The following is a 25,364-nucleotide window of genomic DNA, read 5'->3' on the forward strand; positions in this document are numbered from 1 at the left end:
TCTGGGGCTAACGGTGGACGATATGAAGACATCTATACTGCTGATATGGGTCTGGGGCTAACGGTGGACGATATGAAGACATCTATACTGCTGATATGGGTCTGGGGCTAACGGTGGACGATATGAAGACATCTATACTGCTGATATGGGTCTGGGGCTAACGGTAGACGATATGAAGACATCTATACTGCTGATATGGGTCTGCTACAACAAGACATCTATACTGCTGATATGGGTTGGGGGGGGACCGATATGAAAAATACTGCAGATACTGATTAAATCATCTATACTGCTGATTTCTTCTGAACAGATAACCAAATGGTTACCCGGACTATTTGCATTGTGTGCATCCCTCTTTTACTCTGCTGCTACTCTCTGTTTATCTTATATGCATAGTCACTTTAACTATACATCATGTACATACTACCTCAATAAGCCTGACTAACAGGTGTCTGTATGTAGCCTTGCTACTCTTTTTCAAATGCCTTTTTACTTTTGTTTTATTTCTTTACTTACACCCACACACACACACACCTTTTCACACCTTTTTTTCATGTTAGCAGGCAACATTAACTAAATATGCAGGTTTAAAAATATATACTTGTGTATTGATTTTAAGAAAGGCATTGATGTTTATGGTTAGGTACACGTTGGAGTAACGACAGTCCTTTTTCGTGAATGCGCACCGTATCGATTATATGCAACGCAGGACACGCTAGATAACCCCACTAGGGTATGTGGGATGTGAAATTGCAGAGCGCAAAATTCAAATATAGAAATACTCATTGTAAAAATACAGAAAACATACAAGTATTTTACATCGGTTTAAAGATGAACTTCTTGTGAATCCAACCACGGCGTCAGATTTAAAAAATGCTTTACGGCGAAAGCATACCTTACGATTATTTGAGAACATCGACCAGCAGACAAATCATTACAAACATTAACCAATCAAGTCGAAGAGTTACACAAGTCAGAAACAGAGATAAAATTAATCACTTATCTTTGATGATCTTCATATGGTTGCACTCAGAAGACATTCATTTACTCAATAAGTGTTTGTTATGTTTGACAAAGTCTCTCTTTATATCCAAAAACCTCAGTTTTGTTAACTCGTTTTCTTCAGTAATCCACAGGCTCCAACGCAGTCACAACAGGCAGACAAAAAATCCAAATTGTATCTGTAAAGTTCATAGAAACATGTCAAACGATGTTTATATACAATCCTCGGGTTGTTTTTAGCCTAAATAATCAATATTATTTCAACCGGACAATAACGTTGTCAATATAAAAAGGTAAACAAGAAAGGAACTCTTGGTCGAGCGCATGAAAAAGCTCTGTGACACTGCAGGATCTACTCATTCAGACTGCTCTTACTCCCTCATTTTTCAGAATACAAGCCTGAAAAAAATTCTAAATACTGGACAACTAGTGGAAGGCATAGGAACTGCAATTTGAGTCCTAACCGTTTGAAACTTTCAAGTGTTTTCTATCCAAATCTACCAATTATATGCATCGTATCTTCTGGGCCTCAGTAGTAGGCAGTAATATCAATATAAACTAGTAATATCAACCATGTGTAGTTAACTAGTGAATATGATTGTTTTTTATAAGATAAATGTAACGCTAGCTAGCAACTTACTTTGGCTCCTTACTGCATCCGCGTAACAGGCAGGCTCCTCGTGGAGTGGAGTAAGGCAGCTGATTAGAACATTGGACGAGTTAACCGTAAGGTTGCAAGTTCAAATCCCTGAGCTGACAAGGTAAAAATCTGTCGTTCTGCCCCTGAACAAGGCAGTTAACCCACTGTTCCCAGGCCGTCATTGAAAATAAGAATGTGTTCTTAACTGACTTGCCTCGTTAAATAAAAGGTGTAAAAACGAAAGGAGGAAAAAAAGGCCAAATCTGTGTCCAAAAATACCGATTATTATGAAAACTTGAAATCTGCCCTAATTAATCGTCCATTCCGATTAATCGGTCGACCTCTAATCTGTACTGTTGATGTGGGTCTGAGGCTAACGGTGGACGATACGATAGGAGATGACCTCAACAACAAGTGATGGTGTCAGTAAAGCAGAAACAGCAGTAACAGCCTACACACTCACAGCTTCCTTCCACACAAGATTGTATTAATGTTTCTGACACCTTGGAAGTGGTTTGTTTACCAGGTCAAGCTACCTACCTACCTACACACCATCTTCCAACCCAGCTCCTTGTCACAGCTCCCTCCCACACAAGTTGTATCACGTTTCGTACACCAATGGTTTTGTTTACCTATTTGAGTTCCTACAGTGCCTTCGGAAAGTATTCAGACCCCTTGACTTTTTCTACATTTTGTTACGTGATAGCCTTATTCTAAAATGCAATAAGTAAATAAAACTTCCTATTAAACCTACACACTATACCACATAATGACAAAGCAAAGAAAAAAAAGTTTGCATTTTTACAAGTGTATTAAACATAAAAAACAGAAATACTTTATTTACATAAATATTCAGTCCCTTTTCTATGAGACTCGAAATTGAGCTCAGGTGCCAGGTGTCGAGGCACAGATCTGGGAAAGGGTACCTAAACATTTCTGCAGCATTGAAGGTCCCCAAGAACACAGTGGCCTCCATCATTCTTAAATGGAAGAAGTTTGGAACCACCAAGACTCTTCCTAAAGCTGACCGCCCGGCCAAACTGAGCAATCGAGGGAGAAGGGCCTTGGCAAGGGAGGTGACCAAGAACCCAATGGTCACTGACAGAGCCCTAGAGTTCCTCTGTGGAGATGGGAAAACCTTCCAGAAGGACAACCATCTCTCCAGCACTCCACCAATCAGGCCTTTATGGTAGTGACCAGACGGAAGCCACTCCTCAGTAAAAGGCACCACCACCCGCTTGGAGATTGCCAAAGGGCACCTAGACACTCAGAACATGAGAAACAAGATTCTCTGGTCTGATGAAAAACCAGGATTTAACTCTTTGGCCTGAATGCCAAGCATCACGTCTTGAAGAAAGCTGGCACCATCCCTACGGTGAAGCATGGTGGTGGCAGCATCATGCTGTGGGGATGTTTTTCAGCAGCAGGGATTGGGAGACTAGTCAGGATTGAGGCAAAGAGCAATGCAAACCTTTGCCCCAGTCTGAGGTCCTGAACACTCTGGAGAAGGTTCACCTTCCAAGACGACTTGATGCTGGAATCGCTGCCAAAGGTACTTCAACAAAGTACTGAGTAAAGATCTGAATACTTATGTGATATCAGTTTTATATTTTTAATAGAGTTAAGTTAATATAGTTTTATATTTTTAACTTAGCAGAAATGTCTAAAAAACTGTTTTTGTTTGTCATTATGGGGTATTGATGGGGGGGCACGATTCAATCCATTTTAGAATAAGGCTATAACCTAACAAAATGTGGAAAAAGTCAATGGGTCTGAATATTAGGCACTGTAAACCTTTGGTAAATGCTGAACTATTTACACACAAATTATTTCTGCCATGATTGATAAATGAGGCACAAAAAGGGTCAGAGGGGAATTTCATAAACCCCAGCATCCAGGAACAAGAACACTTTCTGACTGGAAACATGAAAGGGAGGTAGGGGTGAGCAAACAGGGACAGAATATGTGTGTGTGTGTGTGTGTGTGTGTGTGTGTGTGTGTGTGTGTGTGTGTGTGTGTGTGTCTACGTTTGAGGGTAACAGAACAGACAGTGACACATTGTGCTTACATGTTTCCAGTCTTAGTTTTATTTGCAGAAGAGTAAACTAATTAAGACATGGTGACGGAGGCCCAGCAGTTTATAGACAGACAGGCTGGTAGCCGTGATGATAAACCAACGATAGGAGAAATATACAGAACATACCACGCCGTGCCATCCCACGGTAATTAAACATCCTTCTGATAATGACACACACACACACACACACACACACACACACACACACACACACACACACACACAAGATGTACACAGACGTGTTCACGCAGTCCATACACACACACGTACGGGCCCCCAGACCTCATGTCCTGTATATATGCACTGTGGAGCCATAGGCAGTATAGGTTGGTTTGGTCTCCTCTCAACTATGACAACAGGGGCTGCTATTCCAACTATTCACAGCCAGAGCATCACTGAATTAATTTCTGTGTGTCCATGGAAACAGACAATTCAACCGAGAGCATAATGACTATATTCTCTATACATTCTGTAGAGTCCGGGTCTTGTCAGCAGTACTTCATCTACACTCATCATTTATGGTCCTAATTTACTCTGGATTATGACTACATGTTCATTACTAGCCTACTTCTAAAACCAGATTTCATCTAGCTTCAGGTGTGGAACAAAATGTCAAGCCACACATTACTAGATTGTTCAATTGCAGACTTATAGTCTAACACAGTGTTTCATATAGTCTGACACAGTGGTCCCCAACCAGGGGTACTAGCACCTCTGGGGGTACTTGGTCTATGCACAGGAGGTACTTGAGAAGACTCATGAGACCATAGGTCTACTGGTAAAATGCACGAGGGGGTACTTCAGGGGTACTCTGGACAGAGAAATATTCAGTTGGTGGTACACGTACACACACACACACAGAGCGCCACTTCCTGTGCCTCTACATTGTCAGCTGCTTTGTTCTGGACAGGAAGTTAGACAGGTGGCACTATGGTGCCGTGGGGCCAGTCTGGCGCGGACCGACACACACACACACAGTGGGGCAAAACTGGCACAGTGACACGTGAACACACAGACAGGTCTGTATATCCCTAATGACACCCTAATCCCTAAGTAGTGCTCTATGTAGAGAATAGGGTACCATTTGGAACGCAGGTAACACTGACGGGGAGACGGGCCTCGGCATGACTAAGCTCTGCTCCACTTCCTCAGGACAACTGTGAACTGGCAGACCAGGCACTACTCAACTACTCAACTAATAACCAACTAATAAATGTTTCCTCTTCCTTTCACTCTCCATTTTCAGACCTTTTCTCTGAGGAAAACATGCTCAGTGACATCCAGGATGAAGGACGTGATAGCGAGCCAACGCTAACTAGCTTTAGCACAATGCCTGGATGTCTATGGTAACAGCTAGCATGCTTCAAACAAAGAGACATTCAAATGGTATCCACGAGTTCATCTGACTCTGGGAAAATATGTATCTAACCCTGGGATTTGGCCAGTTTAAATGGTGCTTCAGATCAAAGACCTAGCTTGCCAACCCTCCTTCCTGATGCAGCAGAAATAAAATAACTGATTCACCTCTTCAATAAACAAGGATGAAAACAGGTACGTTTGTAACATACATTCCTGTAGAAATAGTTCTCAATAACATTACAATGTGCACTTTGTAAGGCAAACAAATACACAAAATACATTATTTGAATGCGTAAATGACCCAGTTAAATCGCCGGCATCCCAACCAAACTCTAACATGCATCATTTTAGAGGCGACATTGGCAGCACCGAAAGACATGGCATTATACACAACATATTCAATAAATGAATGTGTATTTTCTAAACCAATAAACCATTTGTTCCAACGTCTGGTTATTTAAAATGTGAAGTCAGAATTCAGGCACAGACTGACGACAGCTCTGTGACCAGTACAGATGAGCTACAACAAACAGGATGTTCAATTACTACTGCAAGTCTGCCAGCACGGACGACCACGACTCAAAAAAATACAAAAGAACCGGAGCAACGGGATGAAAGCCAGCCATTAGTAAGAGCTTGTATAGTTTTCATGGCAACAAAGCGTGAATCCCAAATGCAACCCTATTTAGTACACAACTTTGGACCAGTGCCATTATGTTTTTATTTAACCTTTATTTAACTAGGCAAGTCAGTTAAGAACAAATTCTTATTTTCAATGACGGCCTAGGAACAGTGGGTTAACTGCCTTGTTCAGGGGCAGAATTCAGGGGCAGATTTTTACCTTGTCAGCTCGGGGATTCGATCTAGCAACCTTTCGGTTACTGGCCCGACACTAACCACTAGGCTACCTGCCGCCTCCACACTCTAACCACTAGGCTACCTGCCGCCTCCACACTCTAACCACTAGGCTACCTGCCGCCTCCACACTCTAACCACTAGGCTACCTGCCGCCTCCACACTCTAACCACTAGGCTACCTGCCGCCTCTACACTCTAACCACTAGGCTACCTGCCGCCTCTACACTCTAACCACTAGGCTACCTGCCGCCTACACTCTAACCACTAGGCTACCTGCCGCCTCTACACTCTAACCACTAGGCTACCTGCCGCCTCTACACTCTAACCACTAGGCTACCTGCCGCCTCTACACTCTAACCACTAGGCTACCTGCCGCCTCTACACTCTAACCACTAGGCTACCTGCCGCCTCTACACTCTAACCACTAGGCTACCCGCCTCTACACTCTAACCACCTGCCGCCTCTACACTCTAACCACTAGGCTACCTGCCGCCTCTACACTCTAACCACTAGGCTACCTGCCGCCTCTACACTCTAACCACTAGGCTACCTGCCGCCTCTACACTCTAACCACTAGGCTACCTGCCGCCTCTACACTAACCACTAGGCTACCTGCCGCCCCATTAGAAACAGGGTACCATTTGGAATGTCCTCTAAGCCAACTGTCTCAGTCAGACGATGTCTGGATGGAATCATCTTAGATTGTCATTTCTCACAGAGCATTGGAACATTAGGAAGCCTACAGTAATACAGTAAAAGGGGAGATTACAATGCAGCTGGTTGGATGGTTTCAACAATCTCTTCTTTCCATGGAGACAAATAAGAGGGCTGATATAAAACTGGTTTGATGAATAGAGATTCATAGGTCGGCTCCAGCCCTACAGACATAGTGTGACTGACTGAGGCAGGCTAACGGACTGGCTGGCAGAGATTTCCAGGGAATGTCCAACTAAAGATCATACAGGCACAGGGCTATGAGTAAGAAATCTTTAAGCATGCACGCACACACACACACAGTCCTGTGGCGGCATGTGAAAGAGGATCATATGATCAAGCTAAGGGGAAAATGAGTGATGGGAAACTCTGAGGAAAGAATGCTTCAAACTGAAAAAAAGGGAGCCTTAACCAACCTGCCTGCCTGTCTGCCTGCCTGTCTGCCTGCCTGTCTGTCTGCCCGTCTGCCTGTCTGTCTGCCCGTCTGCCTGTCTGTCTGCCCGTCTGCCTGTCTGTCCAGGCCTGCAGGGCATGTTAGCTCTGTCTGTCACATTACACAATTTGTTCCAGTGTGGACACACCAGGCAGTTTCCAGTCTGTGCTCCAGTCATCTCAGTAAGGGGAGAGACGACGGTCTGTCCCAGCTGTGGACGTGACCGTCATGACTACAACCAGTCAGCCAAAATCCTATATGGCGTCTATCTATTAGTCTGTGTGTGTGTGTCTGTGTGTGTGTGTGTGTGTGTGTGTGTGTGTGTGTGTGTGTGTCTGTGTGTGTGTGTGTGTGTGTGTGTGTGTGTGTGTCTGTGTGTGTGTGTCTGTGTGTGTGTGTCTGTGTGTGTGTGTCTGTGTGTGTGTGTCTGTGTGTGTGTGTCTGTGTGTGTGTGTCTGTGTGTGTGTGAGTGATTGTGTGAGAGAGGGAGGGAGGAGACGAGGCAGTAGCAGACACTGAGGCTCTGGGGGATTACAGAGAGGACAAGGCATAACTCTGACCTCTGATAACAGTCAGACAGTAGTCGCACTTACACACAAAGGGAAACACACACACACAGTGGTCAGAGACAGAGACTGGCCGGCTTCTGATGGCCCACTGATAGGCGTCTGCCACCAACAAAGAACACTTATCTAAGGGAAACCGCTGACCGCCGATCCACTCAGAGTCTCTCTCCCTCCATGTCCATAAAGGGCCCCTCTTCCTCTTGTTTTGTTTGACCACGGGCTCTTCTCGTTTTCCAGTCAGCCAGCCGGTCACTCACTCGCTCTGCCTCTCCTAATTCAATGGGCTTTACTGGCATGGTAACATACAATACTCTGAGTGATGAAAACATTAATACAGGGAATGGCTGTTTTCTTCTCCCATAACGTATTTTTCATCCAAGAGGTCCGTGAAATCGTCCTATTTTCCTGGTGTGGTGCATTATTTTCCCCAGGACAGATTGACCAGGTGAATCCTTGTTGATATCTTGTTAAATCCACTTCAAATCCATGTTGAATGTCTTGTCCTGTATGCGGTCTGTCTATTGTAGTTCATCTGTACCAGTCACAGAGCTGGTGTCAGGTTAAAGAAGGATTTTTAAGCCTTGAGAAAATTGAGAATGTGTGCCATTCAGAGGGTGAATGGGCAAGACAACATATTTAAGTGCCTTTGAACGGGATACGGGATATGGCAGGCGCACGAGTTTGTGTCAAGAACTGCAACGCTGAAGGGTTTTTCACGCTCAACAGTTTCCTGTGTGTATCAAGAACGGTCCACCACCCAAAGGACATCCAGCCAACTTGACACAACTGCGGGAAGCGTTGGAGTCAACATGGGCCAGAATCCCTGTGGAACGCTTTCGCCACCCTGTACAGTGTATGACCCAACGAACAGAGGCCGTTCTGCTGTTCTGAGGCCAAATTTGTAACACTATTTAATACATTTTTAAATATTGGTTAGTGTTATTCACACATCAATCTACACACAATAAATAACCCATAACGATGAAGTAAAAATTGATTTTTAGAAATGTATAAAAAAAATAAAACATACATAAGTATTCAGACCCTTTACTCAGTACATTGTTGAAGCACCCTTGGCAGTGATTACAGCCTAGAGTCTTCTTGGGTATGACGCTACAAGCTTGGTACACCTGGGAGTTACTAATTATTTTACTCAGATCCTCTCAAGCTCTGTCAGGTTGAGTGGGGAGTGTCGCTGCAAAGCTATTTTCAGGTCTCTCCAGAGATGATTGATCAGGTTCAAGTCTGGGTTCTGGCTGGGCCACTCAATGACATTCAGAGTCTTTTACCGAAGCCCCTCCTGCGTTGTCTTGGCTGTGTGCTTAGGGTCGTTATCCTGGCTGTGCGCTTAGGGTCGTTGTCCTGTTGGAAGGTGAACCTTCGTCCCAGTCTGAGGTCCTGAGCGCTCTGGAGCAGGTTTTCATCAAGGATCTCTCTCTTCTTTGCTCCGTTCATCTTTGCCTCGATCCTGAACTCTAGAGCTCTGTCAGAGTGACCATCGGGTTCTTGGTCACCTCCCTCCCCAAGGCCCTTCTCCCCTGAATGTTCAGTTTGGCCGGGCGGTCAGCTTTAGGAAGAGTCTTGGTGGTTCCAAACTTCTTCCATTTAAGAATGTGGGAGCCACTGTGTTCTTGGGGACCTTCAATGCTGCAGACATGTTTTGGTACCCTTCCCCAGATCTGTGCCTCAACACAATCCTGTCTCTGAGCTCTACGGACAATTCCTTCAATCTTTGCTCTGACATGCACTGTCAACTGTGGGACCTTTTATAGAACAGGTATGTTCCAAATAATTTCCAATCAATTGATTTTACCACAGGTGGAATCCAATCAAGTTGTAGAAACATCTCAAAGATGATCAATGGAAACAGGATGCACCCGAGCTCAATTTAGAGTCTCATAGCAAAGGGTCTAAATACTTATGTTATTAAGGTATCTGCTTTTTATATATATTTATTTTGTTTACCTTTATTTAACTAGGCAAGTCAGTTAAGAACAAATTCTTATTTTCAATGACGGCCTAGGAACAGTGGGTTAACTGCCTGTTCAGGGGCAGAACGACAGATTTGTACCTTGTCAGCTCGGGGATTTGAACTTGCAAACTTATATATATATATATATACATTTGCTAAAATTCCTAAAAATCTGTTTCTGCTTTGTCATCATGGGGAATTGTGTGTAGATTGCTGAGGATGTGTTTTATTTAATCCCTTTTAGAATAAGGCTGTAACGTAACATGGTACTGAGCAGCCCGGCTAGTAGTGACTATTTCACAGTCTGATGGCCTGGAGATAGAAGCTGTTCTTCAGTCATTTAGTGCCAGCTTTGATGCACCTGTGCTGTCTCCGCCTTCTACATGGTAGCAGGCCGTGGCTCAGGTGGCAAAGGTTCTTGATTACCTTCTAGGCCTTCCTGTAACACTGTAGATGTGCTGAAGGGACTGTGCACCACCCTCTGGAGAGCTCTTCACTCTCATCCATGCGGATGGGGGCGTGCTCTCTCTACTGTCCATGATCAGCTCCTTCGTTTTGTTGACTTTGAGAGGTTATTTCCCCCCCCCCCCCCCCCTTTAGGCTGTCTCGTGGTAATCAGACCAACCACTGTTGGGTTGTATTTACAATGGTGTTTGTCCTTCACAGGTAGTCCCTTGTGGCCACAGGTCACCAATATTGCTGCTGTGATGACACACTGTGGTATTTCACCTAATAGATATGTAAGATGATTTGATGACCAATTCTTTCTGTAATATGAGGGAAATGTGTCTCTTATATGGTCATACATTAGGCAGAAGATTAGGAAGTGAGGCTCAGCTTCCATCACATTTTGTGGGCAGTGTGTACATAGACTGTCTTCTCTTGAGAGCCAGGTCTGCCTGCGGCAGCCTCTCTCAGTGGCCAGGCTATGCTCAGTCTGTACACAACAGTTCCCTCTCGTTCTGCTGTTTGATTGACTCATGGTTGTATCTCATCTCTTTCTCCTGTAATTGGTTTCATCCCTCTCTTCTCCTATAACTTGCCCCGTGTCGGGCCCCGTGTCGGGCCCTGTGTCAGGCCCCGTGTCAGGCTGAGAGATGAAATAGACCATCACTACATCTTTGTGATGCCAACAATGTTCGAAGCACTGCATTTACATCATTCCCCTTTGCTTGGATTTGCCCGTCACGGTTTGCTGTTTTTTTTTTTTTTAAATGTCATTTTGAAATAGGATCTTTCATGTACACAAAGCGCATGGGCCTCGGAAGAATTCAACAGTTCTAAAAAAGAACAGGAAACATTTGAAAATAAAGCACCACACCAGGCAAATGTGACAATTTCATGATCATGGACCTCTTGGATGAAAAATACATTATGGGAGAAGAAAACAGCCATTCACTGTCTCTTTCACTCACTATCTAATGTCTGTTCTCCCTCCCTCAGTCCCGCCCTACCTCCCACAGAGCTGAGTAGCGGTCCCATCTCGTCTGATGAGGAACGTTCCAACTGGCCCCTCCCTCAGTCCCGCCCTACCTCCCACAGAGATCTGAGTGGCGGTCCCATCTCGTCTGATGAGGAACGTTCCAACTGGCCCCTCCCTCAGTCCCTCCCTACCTCCCATAGAGCTCTGAGTGGCGGTCCCATCTCGTCTGATGAGGAACGTTCCAACTGGCCCCTCCCTCAGTCCCGCCCACAGAGATCTGAGTAGCGGTCCCATCTCGTCTGATGAGGAACGTTCCAACTGGCCCCTCCCTCAGTCCCTCCCTACCTCCCACAGAGCGGCGTCTGATGAGGAACGTTCCAGCGGTCCTCAGTCACAGAGATCTGATAGCGGTTCCATCTCGTCTGATGAACGTTCCAACTGGCCCCTCCCTCAGTCCCTCCCTACCTCCCACAGAGCGGTCCCATCTCGTCTGATGAGGAACGTTCCAACTGGTCCCCAGTCCCTCCCTACCTCCCACAGAGCTCTGAGTAGCGGTCCCATCTCGTCTGATGAGGAACGTTCCAACTGGCCCCTCCCTCAGTCCCTCCCTACCTCCCACAGAGCTCTGAGTAGCGGTCCCATCTCGTCTGATGAGGAACGTTCCAACTGGCCCCTCCCTCCTTCCTGAAAGCCTTTCCTTCATGCTCCTTCGCTAGATTTCCCTGGCGCAGGAGTGTGTGTGTGTGTGTGTGTGTGCGTAGCCAGGAAGAGCAGGAGGTGCAGGGGAGGCAGGAGAGCACAACATGCCAATACAAACCGTCTGATCCGAGGCCAAATCAGACCCTTAATAATAACCACCACACTGTTAACAGCCCAGTCCCCTGTGGTACCAACACACCCCTTCTCATTGTCCAGGGGACTATAGGCTGTCCTCTGCAGGACAAATACCATTCATTCTTCCGCTTGGCTGTCAGACAGAACAGGCTCGTTGTCCTACATAAAGACATCAGTGTGAGTAGTGTACTCAAGTCCTGATTTACAACCAGGGTGCATTGTAGACTGCGGTTAACTGCAGCCATGGCATGTAGGCAGACAGTAAATGGATTTAGCTCTCTAGCTGCCATTCTAGAATGAGAGAGGACGTGGAAGAATCCTAAACAAAGCAAAGTAATGAAGAGACTAGCACAGTCAGGCACCTGTCCAGTCTGGCCAATGCTACAGTGTTGTCTGTCTATTAATATCTATCTGTGAGCACACAGCCCTCTTTGGTGCTGTGAACGGGAGACATAATGGGGCTCTCTCAATGAGGAGTCCACACACACACAGACCGACCTGAGGATCCTTCACCGCTGTAAATCAGCCAGACAGACTGGTCTGACCTCCTGCTGAACCCGACCCAGCAGCCAATAGCGGTGTGAGAAGAGCCTTGTGTGAAGAGAGACAGACTCGGGTAATGCAGAAGTGGACGATTGGAACGATGGAGAGTCAAAAACATCCACAAAACACTACAAAGAACATGTCAAATACATTTCTTCCTTCTGGCCAAAGTCTTTCCAATCCATCTATCAATCAAATGTATTTTATAAAGCCCTTTTACATTTACCTAAACCCCAAACAGCAAACAATGCAGATGTAGAAGCACGGTGGCTAGGAAAAACTCCCCAAAAAGGTCGGAACCTAGGAAAAAACCTTGAGGGGAGCCAGGCTCTGAGAGGTGGCCAGTCTTACAGTACTTGGCCATTAAGGCCAGATTATTATTTGACTCAGCTGGAAGAACAATCACAGTGGTTGTAGAGGGTGCAACAGTACCTCACACCGCCATAATCATTACATACATTGATAAAATATCTAGACAGAGGTCTAACATAACTGTCTTGGTCTGACAATGAGGAAACAACAGGTAACACAGTGTCTCAAAGCTGAAAAGTGAAATGCATGGATATATGAGAGACAGAGAGAGGCCCGAGAGAGAGAGAGGCCCGAGAGAGAGACCGGCCCGAGAGAGAGACCGGCCCGAGAGAGAGCCAGACAGACAGAGACCGAGAGCCAGACAGACAGAGACCGAGAGCCAGACAGACAGAGACAGAGAGCCAGACGGCGAGAGAGAGAGCCAGACGGCGAGAGAGAGAGCCAGACGGCGAGAGAGAGAGCCAGACGGCGAGAGAGAGAGCCAGACGGCGAGAGAGAGAGCCAGACGGCGAGAGAGAGAGCCAGACGGCGAGAGAGAGCCAGACGGCGAGAGAGAGCCAGACGGCGAGAGAGAGCCAGACGGCGAGAGAGAGCCAGACGGCGAGTATACCGGGGTATTTTGAAATACCAACGGTATGATTTTCAACACCGTCAACCATTACAACAACAAATACTTCCTGGATCCAGATCCCTGCAGTTTAATAATTGTTGTGTGTGTGCAGCAAACCTTTTGAGATAGCTGTGTAACGTTATGAGCTGGGGTGTCTGTCCTTGCAATTAGTTTGTGTTGTATTGCGCTTGTTAGCATTTAGCTAGCGTCCGCTATGGGAATTTGCATATTATTAAAAAAGATCTAAGTTTAGAAAGAAATAGCGCCCCCTTGTGTGCACTGCTGATAATACTGTATAACCCTGTACAGCAACAGGATAACGGTACGAAACAACAGTGTTCACCTTCTTGTACTTACTTGCTACCCCTGAGGCGAGGCCGTAGAGCAGGCCTCCACCATCCGACTGCTGATCAAAGATGTGTGTGGCGGGAGGAGGACACTTCTCCTGTCTGATGAAGTTATACAGCAGGGTCTTCACTAACCGACTGGTCAGGGACACACTGGCAGAACAGAGACAGAGAAGAGGAGGTCAGTGACAGAAAGTGATCTACAGCACCACACAGAACAGGTCTGATGTTAACCAGCAGGGTCTTCACTAACCGACTGGTCAGGCACAAGAGGACTACAGTCTGTAACACCAAGTCAGACACAGTACCAGAAAACAGACCTGCTGCCAGTGAATGAACAGGACTTTAACCATGAATGGTTGTTATCATAGGTCATCGTATGTTTTAACAGTTTCCTAAAAGCACATATCTGAAGAAAAAGGGGGTTGTTTACCATTTATTTCCTGTCAGTGAACCAGAGGAGAGTTGGTCTCATAATCTCAAGACCGATGTTGAAATAATGAAATACGTTAAAGGACTCGGGAGACAGGATGACTGGCCTTTCTGTGTTAAAAATAATAGGTGTTTACTGTTTTTGGATGTTTTTATGGGAAACCAACGTTAAAACATGAAAATAGCTTGGACAGATACGGGAAAACTGCCAGAGAAAAGCACGTCTGTTGTGTTTAAAATGTGAGGAGAGAAACACAAACTCTAATTTGTGAGAGTGAGTGAGTGAGTGAGTGAGTGAGTGAGTGAGTGAGTGAGTGAGTGAGTGAGTGAGTGAGTGAGTGAGAGCCTGGTGTGTAAGAGAGAGGCAAGTGTGTGTGTGTGTGTGTGTGTGTGTGTGTGTGTGTGTGTGTGTGTGTGTGTGTGTGTGTGTGTGTGTGTGTGGTGTGTGAGAGAGAGAGGCTGAAGTGTGTGTACAGCTACAGTCTGTACAGCTACAGTCATAGGTGTCCTCTCTGAATAAAAGCATCTCACTACATATATAACCCTGTGTGTGTGAGAGAGAGAGAGCGGCTGGTGTGAGAGAGAGGCTGGTGTGAGAGAGAGAGAGAGAGAGAGAGAGAGAGGCTGGTGAGAGAGAGAGAGAGGCTGGTGTGTGAGAGAGAGAGAGAGGCTGGTGTGAGAGAGAGAGAGAGGCTGGTGTGAGAGAGAGAGAGAGAGGCTGGTGTGAGAGAGAGAGAGAGAGGCTGGTGTGAGAGAGAGAGAGAGGCTGGTGTGAGAGAGAGAGAGAGAGAGAGAGACTGGTGAGAGAGAGAGAGAGAGAGAGAGGCTGGTGTGAGAGAAAGGCTGGTGTGAGAGAGAGAGAGAGAGAGAGAGGCTGGTGTGAGAGAATCCGAAGTCAAATGTCTGCTGTTTGCTGATGATCTGGTGCTTCTGTCACCAACCAAGGAGGGCCTACAGCAGCACCTAGATCTTATGCACAGATTCTGACAGACCTGCGCCCTGACAGACCTGCGCCCTGACAGACCTGCGCCCTGACAGACCTGCGCCCTGACAGACCTGCGCCCTGACAGTAAATCTCAGTAAGACAAAAATAATGGTGTTCCAAAATACAAATACAAATTCCATCTAGACACTGTTGCCCTAGAGCACACAAAAAACTATACATACCTTGGCCTAAACATCAGCGCCACAGGTAACTTCCACAAAGCTGTGAACGATCTGAGAGACAAGGCAAGAAGGGCATTCTATGCCATCAAAAGGAACATAAAATTCAACATACCAATTAGGATTTGGCTAAAAATACTTGAATCAGTCATAGAGCCCATTGCCCTTTATGGTTGTGAGGTCTGGGGTCCACTCACCAACCAAGACTTCACAAAATGGGACAAACACCAAATTGAGACACTGCACGCAGAATTCTGCAAAAATATCCTCCGTGTACAACGTAGAACACCAAATAATGCATGCAGAGCAGAATTAGGCCGATACCCACTAATTATCAAAATCCAGAAAAGAGCCGTTAAATTCTATAACCACCTAAAAGGAAGCGATTCCCAAACCTTCCATAACAAAGCCATCACCTACAGAGAGACGAACCCGGAGAAGAGTCCCCTAAGCAAGCTGGTCCTGGGGCTCTGTTCACAAACACAAACACACCCTACAGAGCCCCAGGACAGCAGCACAATTAGACCCAACCAAATCATGAGAAAACAAAAAGATAATTACTTGACACATTGGAAAGAATTAACAAAAAAACAGAGCAAACTAGAATGCTATTTGGCCCTACACAGAGAGTACACAGTGGCAGAATACCTGACCACTGTGACTGACCCAAACTTAAGGAAAGCTTTGACTATGTACAGACTCAGCGAACATAGCCTTGCTATTGAGAAAGGCCGCCGTAGGCAGACATGGCTCTCAAGAGAAGACAGGCTATGTGCTCACTGCCCACAAAATGTGGAAACTGAGCTGCACTTCCTAACCTCCTGCCCAATGTATGACCATATTAGAGAGACATATTTCCCTCAGATTACACAGATCCACAAAGAATTCGAAAACAAATCCAATTTTAATAAACTCCCATATCTACTGGGTGAAATTCCACAGTGTGCCATCACAGCAGCAAGATTTGTGACCTGTTGCCACGAGAAAAGGGCAACCAGTGAAGAACAAACACCATTGTAAACACAACCCATATCTATGATTATTTATTTTATCTTGTGTCCTTTACCATTTGTACATTGTTAAAACACTGTGTGTGTGTGTGTGTGTATATATATATATATATAATATGACATTTGTAATGTCTTTATTGTTTTGAAACTTCTGTATGTGTAATGTTTACTGTTAATTTTTATTGTTTATTTCACTTTATATATTCACTTTATATATTATCCCTCACTTGCTTTGGCAATGTTAACATGTTTCCCATGCCAATAAAGCCCTTGAATTGAAAGGCTGGTGTGCGAGTGAGAGAGAGGCTGGTGTGGGCGCGTTTGAGAGAGAGGCTGGTGTGGGCGTTTGAGAGAGAGGCTGGTGTGGGCGTTTGAGAGAGAGGCTGGTGTGGGCGCGAGTGAGAGAGAGGCTGGTGTGGGCGCGAGTGAGAGAGAGGCTGGTGTGGGCGCGAGTGAGAGAGGCTGGTGTGAGAGAGAGGCTGGTGTGGGCGTTTGAGAGAGAGGCTGGTGTGGGCGTTTGAGAGAGAGGCTGGTGTGGGCGTTTGAGAGAGGCTGGTGTGGGCGTTTGAGAGAGAGGCTGAGGCTGGTGTGGGCGCGAGTGAGAGAGAGGCTGGTGTGGGCGTTTGAGAGAGAGGCTGGTGTGGGCGTGAGAGAGAGAGGCTGGTGTGGGCGCGAGTGAGAGAGAGGCTGGTGTGGGCGCGAGTGAGAGAGAGGCTGGTGTGGGCGCGAGTGAGAGAGAGGCTGGTGTGGGCGTTTGAGAGAGAGGCTGGTGTGGGCGTTTGAGAGAGAGGCTGGTGTGGGCGTTTGAGAGAGAGGCTGGTGTGGGCGTTTGAGAGAGAGGCTGGTGTGGGCGTTTGGTGTGGGGGCGAGAGAGGCTGGTGTGGGCGTTTGAGAGAGAGGCTGGTGTGGGCGTTTGAGGCTGGTGTGGGCGCGTTTGAGAGGCTGGTGTGGGCGTTTGAGAGAGAGGCTGGGCGTGTGGGCGCTTTGGGCGTTTGAGAGAGAGGCTGGTGTGGGCGTTTGAGAGAGGCTGGTGTGGGCGTTACAGAGAGGCTGGTGTGGGCGTTAGAGAGAGGCTGGTGTGGGCGTTACAGAGAGGCTGGTGTGGGCGTTTGAGAGAGAGGCTGGTGTGGGCGTTTGAGAGAGAGGCTGGTGTGGGCGTTTGAGAGAGAGGCTGGTGTGGGCGTTTGAGAGAGAGGCTGGTGTGGGCGTTTGAGAGAGAGGCTGGTGTGGGCGTTTGAGAGAGAGGCTGGTGTGGGCGTTTGAGAGAGAGGCTGGTGTGGGCGCGTTTGAGAGAGAGGCTGGTATGGGTGCGTGCGCGCGCGTGTGAGAGAGGCTGGTGTGGGTGCGTGCGTGCGTGTGAGAGAGAGGCTGGTGTGGGCGCGTTTGAGAGAGAGGCTGGTGTGGGTGCGTGTGAGAGAGAGACTGGTGTGGGTGCGTGCGTGCGCGCGCGCGTGTGAGAGAGGCTGGTGTGGGTGCGTGAGTGTGCGTGCGTGTGTGAGAGGCTGGTGTGGGTGCGTGCGTGTGCGTGCGTGTGAGAGAGGCTGGTGTGCGTGCGTGTGAGAGGCCGGTGTGGGTGCGTGCGTGTGCGTGTGTGCGAGAGAGGCTGGTGTGCGTGCGTGTGAGAGGCTGGTGTGGGTGCGTGCGTGTGTGCGAGAGAGGCTGGTGTGCGTGCGAGTGAGAGAGGCTGGTGTGGGTGCGTGCGTGTGCGTGCGAGCGAGAGAGGTGGACAGCTTAGAGAAACAGCTTATGTGTTTTTGTGGGCATTGTTTTTCGTCCGATGCTTCCTGTGTGCCCTGGCCAGTCTCCCACTGGACCCCAGACAGGGTCGGACCGTGTGTGTGTGTGTGTGTGTGTGTGTGTGTGTTTGTACTACGCTTTGTGAGTGTGTACGTCTCTTTGTGAGTGTGTACGAACACCGTGCTCTCGCAACAAAACAACACTCCAGCATGGCGGCAGCCAGGCCAGGCAGGAACTCTGTAACCCTGAACCTTTGACACAACACTGACCAGAGCACTACCCCTGCCCGTCCTGTCCCGTATCCTTACGCCACAGACACAATCACTATGTCTTCTGCCTCCTCTTGACCCCTGGTTACACACTACCAGACAGACGGGTTTGGGCCAGACCAACCCAAATGGCACCCTGTTGTCTATGTAGTGCACTACTTTTGACCAGAACTCCACAATGGGTCCTGGTCAAAAGCAGTGCACTAAGTAGTGTCATTTGGGACGTACCCCTCTGGAACCACCAGGGAGATAACTGGCTCTCTGCTTAGTGCCCGAGACAGACAGACATCTTAGCTGGGCCACTTTTCACAGAAAGTGAGAGCTGAGAACATGGTACTCGGGGAAACTTGAATCTGAAACAAATTTCCAAAGACTCATGAAGACTTGCTAAAGTTCCTTAGTTCACGTGATTTTGTTATTCTGTGTTATTCTGGATATTCCCGTGCCAAGAGTTACTTTTAGATCATGTGATTGGGTCATGGTGTCAAGTAAGAGTAAATGGGGATGTCTTTGAGACTATAGCCACACCCCCATGTGTGTTGAGGTATGTAGTAGACCTGGGTTCAAATTGTATTTGATTTCTTTCAGATGTTTCCACAGTCCAATCGTCCCCACACTCCAATCTTTCCTTCATCAGGTACTGGGAAATGAGTCTGTCTCACAGGATCTGAGTGTGTGTGTTGATCCCTGACTCTACTCACCATCGTTCCTTCATCAGGTACTGGTAAATGAGTCCGTCTCTCAGTATCTCCTTGTGGAAGAGCTGGTAGGACAGCAACACCAACATGGTGGTCACAGCCTCAAACAGGATACTGTACCCCGCTCCTCCGATGTCCCTGCATCCGCTACAAGACCAGAGAGAGGGGAAAGAGTGAGGAGACAGACAAGCAAGAGATCCAACATCTCCAATCTAAAATTAAATCTAGAATCGGCTTGGCCCCCCTGGCCGACGCCAGGAACAAAGCCTCCTTCACTCATGCTTCCGGAGACACCTGAAACCCCACCTCTTCAAGGAATACCAAACATATCCCTCTTAATGATTTAGATGTAAAACTGACCATCCTACCAACCTCGACTTAAATGTAAATTTGGCGATGTTCATTTACAAAATAGTCCCCACCTCCAACACTCTACTGTCAACAAATTGGATGCAGTCTTATCACAGTGCCATCTGTTTTGTCACCAAAGCCCCATATACTAGCCTCAAACAGGATACTGCGTGATGTCCCTGAGAGAGAGAGAGAGTGAGAGAGACCGACAGAGAGACAACATCTCCAATCTAAAATTAAATCTAGTTGGTTGGCTTCCTCATGCTGCCAAACATACTCGTAAAACGCCAAACCCACTGGCTCCAGGTCATCTACAAATTGGAAGTCTCTGCATCTGTTTTGTCACCAAAGCCCCGCCTCATCTCAGCTCACTGGTCACCATAGCAGGTCACCATCACTGGTCACCATATATATATATATATATATGTATCAACAAATTGGCGCGGGCACTAGAAAAGTCTGCAGCACCCGGCCTCACCCTACTAGAATCCGAAGTCAAATGTCTACTGTTTGCTGATGATCTGGTGCTTCTGTCACCAACCAAGGAGGGCCTACAGCAGCACCTAGATCTTCTGCACAGATTCTGTCAGACCTGGGCCCTGACAGTAAATCTCAGTAAGACCAAAATAACAGTGTTCCAAAAAAGGTCCAGTCGCCAGGACCACAAATACAAATTCCATCTAGAAACCGTTGCCTCAGAACACACAAAAAACTATACATACCTTGGCCTAAACATCAGCGCCACAGGTAACTTCCACAAAGCTGTGAACGATCTGAGAGACAAGGCAAGAAGGGCATTCTATGCCATCAAAAGGAACATCAATTTCAACATACCAATTAGGATTTGGCTAAAAATACTTGAATCAGTCATAGAGCCCATTGCCCTTAATGGTTGTGAGGTCTGGGGTCCGCTCACCAACCAAGATTTCACAAAATGGGACAAACACCAAATTGAGACTCTGCATGCAGAATTCTGCAAAAAATATCCTCCGTGTACAACGTAGAACACCAAATAATGCATGCAGAGCAGAATTAGGCCGATGCCCACTAATTATCAAAATCCAGAAAAGAGCCGTTAAATTCTACAACCACCTAAAAGGAAGCGATTCCCAAACCTTCCATAACAAAGCCATCACCTACAGAGAGATGAACCTGGAGAAGCGTCCCCTAAGCAAGCTGTCCTGGAGCTCTGTTCACAAACACAAACACACCCTACAGAGCCCCAGGACAGCAGCACAATTAGACCCAACCAAATCATGAGAAAATAAAAAGATAATTACTTGACATATTGGAATGAATTAACAAAAAAACAGAGCAACCCAGAATGCCATTTGGCCCTAAACAGAGAGTACACAGTGGCAGAATACCTGACCACTGTGACAGACCCAAACTTAAGGAAAGCTTTGACTATGTACAGACTCAGTGAGCATAGCCTTGCTATTGAGAAAGGCCGCCGTAGGCAGACATGGCTCTCAAGAGAAGACAGGCTATGTGCTCACTGCCCACACAATGAGGTGGAAACTGAGCTGCACTTCCTAACCTCCTGCCCAATGTATGACCATATCAGAGAGACATATTTCCCTCAGATTACACAGATCCACAAAGAATTTGAAAACAAATCCAATTTTGATAAATTCCACAGTGTGCCATCACAGCAGCAAGATTTGTGACCTGTTGCCACAAGAAAAGGGAAACCAGTGAAGAACAAACACCATTGTAAATACAACCCATATTTATGCTTATTTATTTTCCCTTGTGTAACCTTAACCATTTGTACATCGTTGCAACACTGTATATATACGTAATATGACATTTGTAATGTCTTTATTGTTTAGAAACTTCTGTATGTGTAATGTTTAATGTTAATTTTTATTGTTTATTTCACTTTTGTATATTATCTACCTCACTTGCTTTGGCAATGTTAACACATGTTTCCCATGCCAATAAATCCCTTGAATTGAATATATGAGAAAGAGAGAGAGCGAGAGCGAGAGAAATACCTGTTATAGTATCATTATTTGGTGATTGTGTTGCACAAAACCTGTTCAGTTGACAGGAAACATGGCATTCTGAATGAAAGTGGTGTGTCGTGGTGAGGAGGACGAGGTAACCTAAACTAACCCAGAAGGGTTTGTGTAACCTATAAGCTGCTCTCCTGAACTGGCCTTCATGTAGTGACTAGCAGATTGAGCATCTCTGTCTCTGTGTGACATGTCTTGTCGTTGTTAAAGACAGGTCAACAAAAGAAACTACACTATGTGGCAAAACGGGGTTGGACGGGGTTGGCGTAGCTTGTTGACAACATGTAAACTATAATTCTGTCTCAAATGTTTATTGAAAACATAAACACACATTTGCACAATGAGCACGTGTTGTTTCAAATATATTGTTACAGCTGTTGGTTAGCTAGCAATTTATTTTTTGCCATATTAGCATAGACATGACATCAGTCAAAAAACCTCAAAACAGAGACAGTCTGAATGAGACAAAACAAGCTGAAACGAGCCCCTATAATTCCCCACATGGCAGCTGGCCATCTGGCCACCCAGAAGCGCAACACACGGTCTACTGCCCCATTGAAGCTGTGCATCGTCTGTGACGTTGTCAGCTAACGTTTCTACGTTTGCAATAGATAGTCGTGACACAAATATGGTCCTCCAGCGTCAGAGTAACCACCAGCCTTCCACCTCGACAGGATCCAGTCCATCCTACAACCTCGACAGGATCCAGTCCATCCTACAACCTCGACAGGATCCAGTCCATCCTACAACCTCGACAGGATCCAGTCCATCCTACAACCTCGACAGGATCCAGTCCATCCTACAACCTCGACAGGATCCAGTCCATCCTACAACCTCGACAGGATCCAGTCCATCCTACAACCTCGACAGGATCCAGTCCATCCTACAACCTCGACAGGATCCAGTCCATCCTACAACCTCGACAGGATCCAGTCCATCCTACAACCTCGACAGGATCCAGTCCATCCTACAACCTCGACAGGATCCAGTCCATCCTACAACCTCGACAGGATCCAGTCCATCCTACAACCTCGACAGGATCCAGTCCATCCTACAACCTCGACAGGATCCAGTCCATCCTACAACCTCGACAGGATCCAGTCCATCCTACAACCTCGACAGGATCCAGTCCATCCTACAACCTCGACAGGATCCAGTCCATCCTACAACCTCGACAGGATCCAGTCCATCCTACAACCTCGACAGGATCCAGTCCATCCTACAACCTCGACAGGATCCAGTCCATCCTACAACCTCGACAGGATCCAGTCCATCCTACAACCTCGACAGGATCCAGTCCATCCTACAACCTCCAGAGGATCCAGTCCATCCTACAACCAACACAGGATCCTCTTGTGTTTCCTGACCCGGTTCCATCCTGAGGAAACTAGGTAGTGGTACTGTTACCTGCTGATGAACTGGACCACACGTACTGACTAACAGATGGAGAAGCTTCTCCATGTCTCTGTGTGATATAACCAGTGCTTGATTTCCACTGAAATAGACACCAGTACTCATTTTAAACTCCTCCACACTTTTAAGTTAAAATTCTATTTGAGGTGCCGGTGCGCAGTTCTGGTGAGCTCCTGCCCAAGTACAACACTGGGAGATAACTGCATGACTAAAGCGACACTGGCCGTCAGAGAGAGAGCCCTATGGTCTTTGACTGCCATCACCCGCCTCTTCCCCGGCTCTCTCCCTCCCTCCCACTCTCTCTCCATCCCTCTTTCTCTCCCTCCCTCCCTCCCACCCTCTTTCTCTCCCTCCCTCCCTCCCACTCTCTTTCTCTCCCTCCCTCCCTCCCACTCTCTCTCCCTCCCTTCCACTCTTTCTCTCCCTCCCCCTCCTCTCCTCCCTCCCACTCTCTTTCTCTCCCTCCCTCCCACTCTCTTTCTCTCCCTCCCTCCCTTCCTCCCACTCTCTTTCTCTCCCTCCCTCCCTTCCTCCCACTCTCTTTCTCTCCCTCCCTCCCACACTCTCTTTCACTCCCTCCCTCCCACACTCTCTTTCACTCCCACTCTCTTTCTCTCCGACCCTCCCACTCTCTCCCACTCTCTCTTCCTCCCTCCCACCCCTTTCCTCCCACCCTCTTTCTCCCTCCCCTCCCACTCTTCTCTCCCACCCTCCCCCTCCCTCCCCACTCTCTTTCTCTCCCCCTCCCTCCCACTCTCTTTCTCTCCCACCCTCCCACTCTCTTTCTCTCCCACCCTCCCACTCTCTTTCTCTCCCACCCTCCCACTCTCTTTCTCTCCCACCCTCCCTCCCACTCTCTTTCTCTCCCACCCTCCCTCCCACTCTCCTTCTCTCCCTCCCACTCTCCCTCTCTCCCACTCTCCCTCCCACTCTCTTTCTCCCTCCCACTCTTTCTCTCCCTCCCACTCTTTCTCTCCCACTCTCCCACTCTTTCTCTCCCACCCTCCCTCCCACTCTCTCTCCCTCCCACTCTTTCTCTCCCTCCCACTCTCTCTCCCACCCTCCCTCCCACTCTTTCTCTCCCACCCTCCCTCCCACTCTCTTTCTCTCCCACCCTCCCTCCCACTCTCTTTCTCCCTCCCACTCTTTCTCTCCCTCCCACTCTCTCCCTCCCACTCTTTCTCTCCCTCCCACTCTTTCTCTCCCTCCCACCCTCCCCCCTCTCTTTCTCTCCCCCTCCCTCCCACTCTCTCCCACCCTCCCTCCCACTCTTTCTCTCCCACCCACTCTCTCTTCACCCTCCTCCCACCTCCCACTCTTTCTCTCCCACCCTCCCTCCCACTCTCTTTCTCTCCCACCCTCCCTCCCACTCTTTCTCTCCCACCCCACTCTCCCTCCCACTCTTTCTCTCCCACCCTCCCTCCCACTCTCTTTCCTCCCACCCTCCCACTCTTTCTCTCCCACCCTCTCTCTCTCCCACTCTCACTCTCTCCCACCCTCTCTCCCACTTTCCCTCCCACTCTCTTTCTCTCCCTCCCACTCTTTCTCTCCCACCCTCCCTCCCACTCTCTCCCTCCCACTCCATCTCCCTCCCACTCTCCCTCCCACTCTTTTTCTCCCACCCTCCCTCCCACTCCCTCTCCCTCCCTCTCCCTCCCTCCCCCCTCCCACTCTCTTTCTCTCCCACCCTCCCTCCCACTCTCTTTCTCTCCCACCCTCCCACTCTCTTTCTCTCCCTCCCTCCCTCCCACCCTCTCCCTCCCCTCACACTCTCTCCCACCCACTCTCTTACCCTCCCTCACACTCTCTCCCACCTCCCTCACACTCTCTCTCTCCCTGCCACTCTCCCACCCTCCCTCCCACTCTCTCCCACCCACTCTCTCTCCCTCCCACTCTTTCTCTCCCACTCTCCCACTCTCTCTCTCCCTCCCACTCTCTTTCTCTCCCACCCACTCCTCTCCCACCCTCCCACTCTTTCTCTCCCTCCCTCCCTCCCACTCTCTTCCCCTCTCTCCTCCCACCCTCCCTCCTTCCCTCCCTCCCACCCACTCTCTTTCTCTCTCTCCCTCCCACTCTCTTTCTCTCTCCCTCCCACTCGCTTTCTCTCCCTCCCACTCGCTTTCTCTCCCCCTCCCACTCGCTTTCTCTCCCCCTCCCACTCTCTTTCTCTCCCTTCATTTTTCCTATGCTTCCTGTCCCCCCGCTCTTCTAGTTCCGTAGCACAGCCTGTGATGTCACAAGGCAGGGATGCTTTACCCTTTCAGAGACACACAGGGTTCTATTTCCCCCTGGTTCTGTTATACCACTGCCTGGTATTGATACATACACTGAGGGAGGAAGGGAAGAGAGTCCTTGTCTTCCTCTTGGCATGAGACTGAATGACTGTCATCCAGTGATTAAACGGTCTGTAAAACACAGCCGGGCCCGTTACCGGTTCACCTTCCTATTCGGTGGGTGACGGTCCAAGCTACTGCACCCAGTCACTGTTGTAGTATTGCAGCTGTTCTGGCTCGTGGCGGCACAACGCCCGATTAAGACACTTCATTTAGGTGTTTCCTTTATGTTGACAGTTACCTGTAG

The 25,364-nt window shown here is 47.8% G+C and overlaps 1 protein-coding gene across 1 annotated transcript in view; it reads right to left on the minus strand.

Annotated features, from left to right (window-relative positions):
- Positions 1-25,364, minus strand: part of dym (dymeclin) — a 179,979-nt gene that overhangs the window by 121,205 nt on the left and 33,410 nt on the right. Inside the window, 2 exon segments of the mRNA XM_064977384.1 lie at positions 13,700-13,842; positions 19,003-19,137. Coding sequence (XP_064833456.1) covers positions 13,700-13,842; positions 19,003-19,137 — 278 coding nt within the window.

The sequence above is a fragment of the Oncorhynchus masou genome, chromosome 11, assembly GCF_036934945.1.
Source record: "Oncorhynchus masou masou isolate Uvic2021 chromosome 11, UVic_Omas_1.1, whole genome shotgun sequence".
Classification (NCBI taxonomy): domain Eukaryota; kingdom Metazoa; phylum Chordata; class Actinopteri; order Salmoniformes; family Salmonidae; genus Oncorhynchus; species Oncorhynchus masou.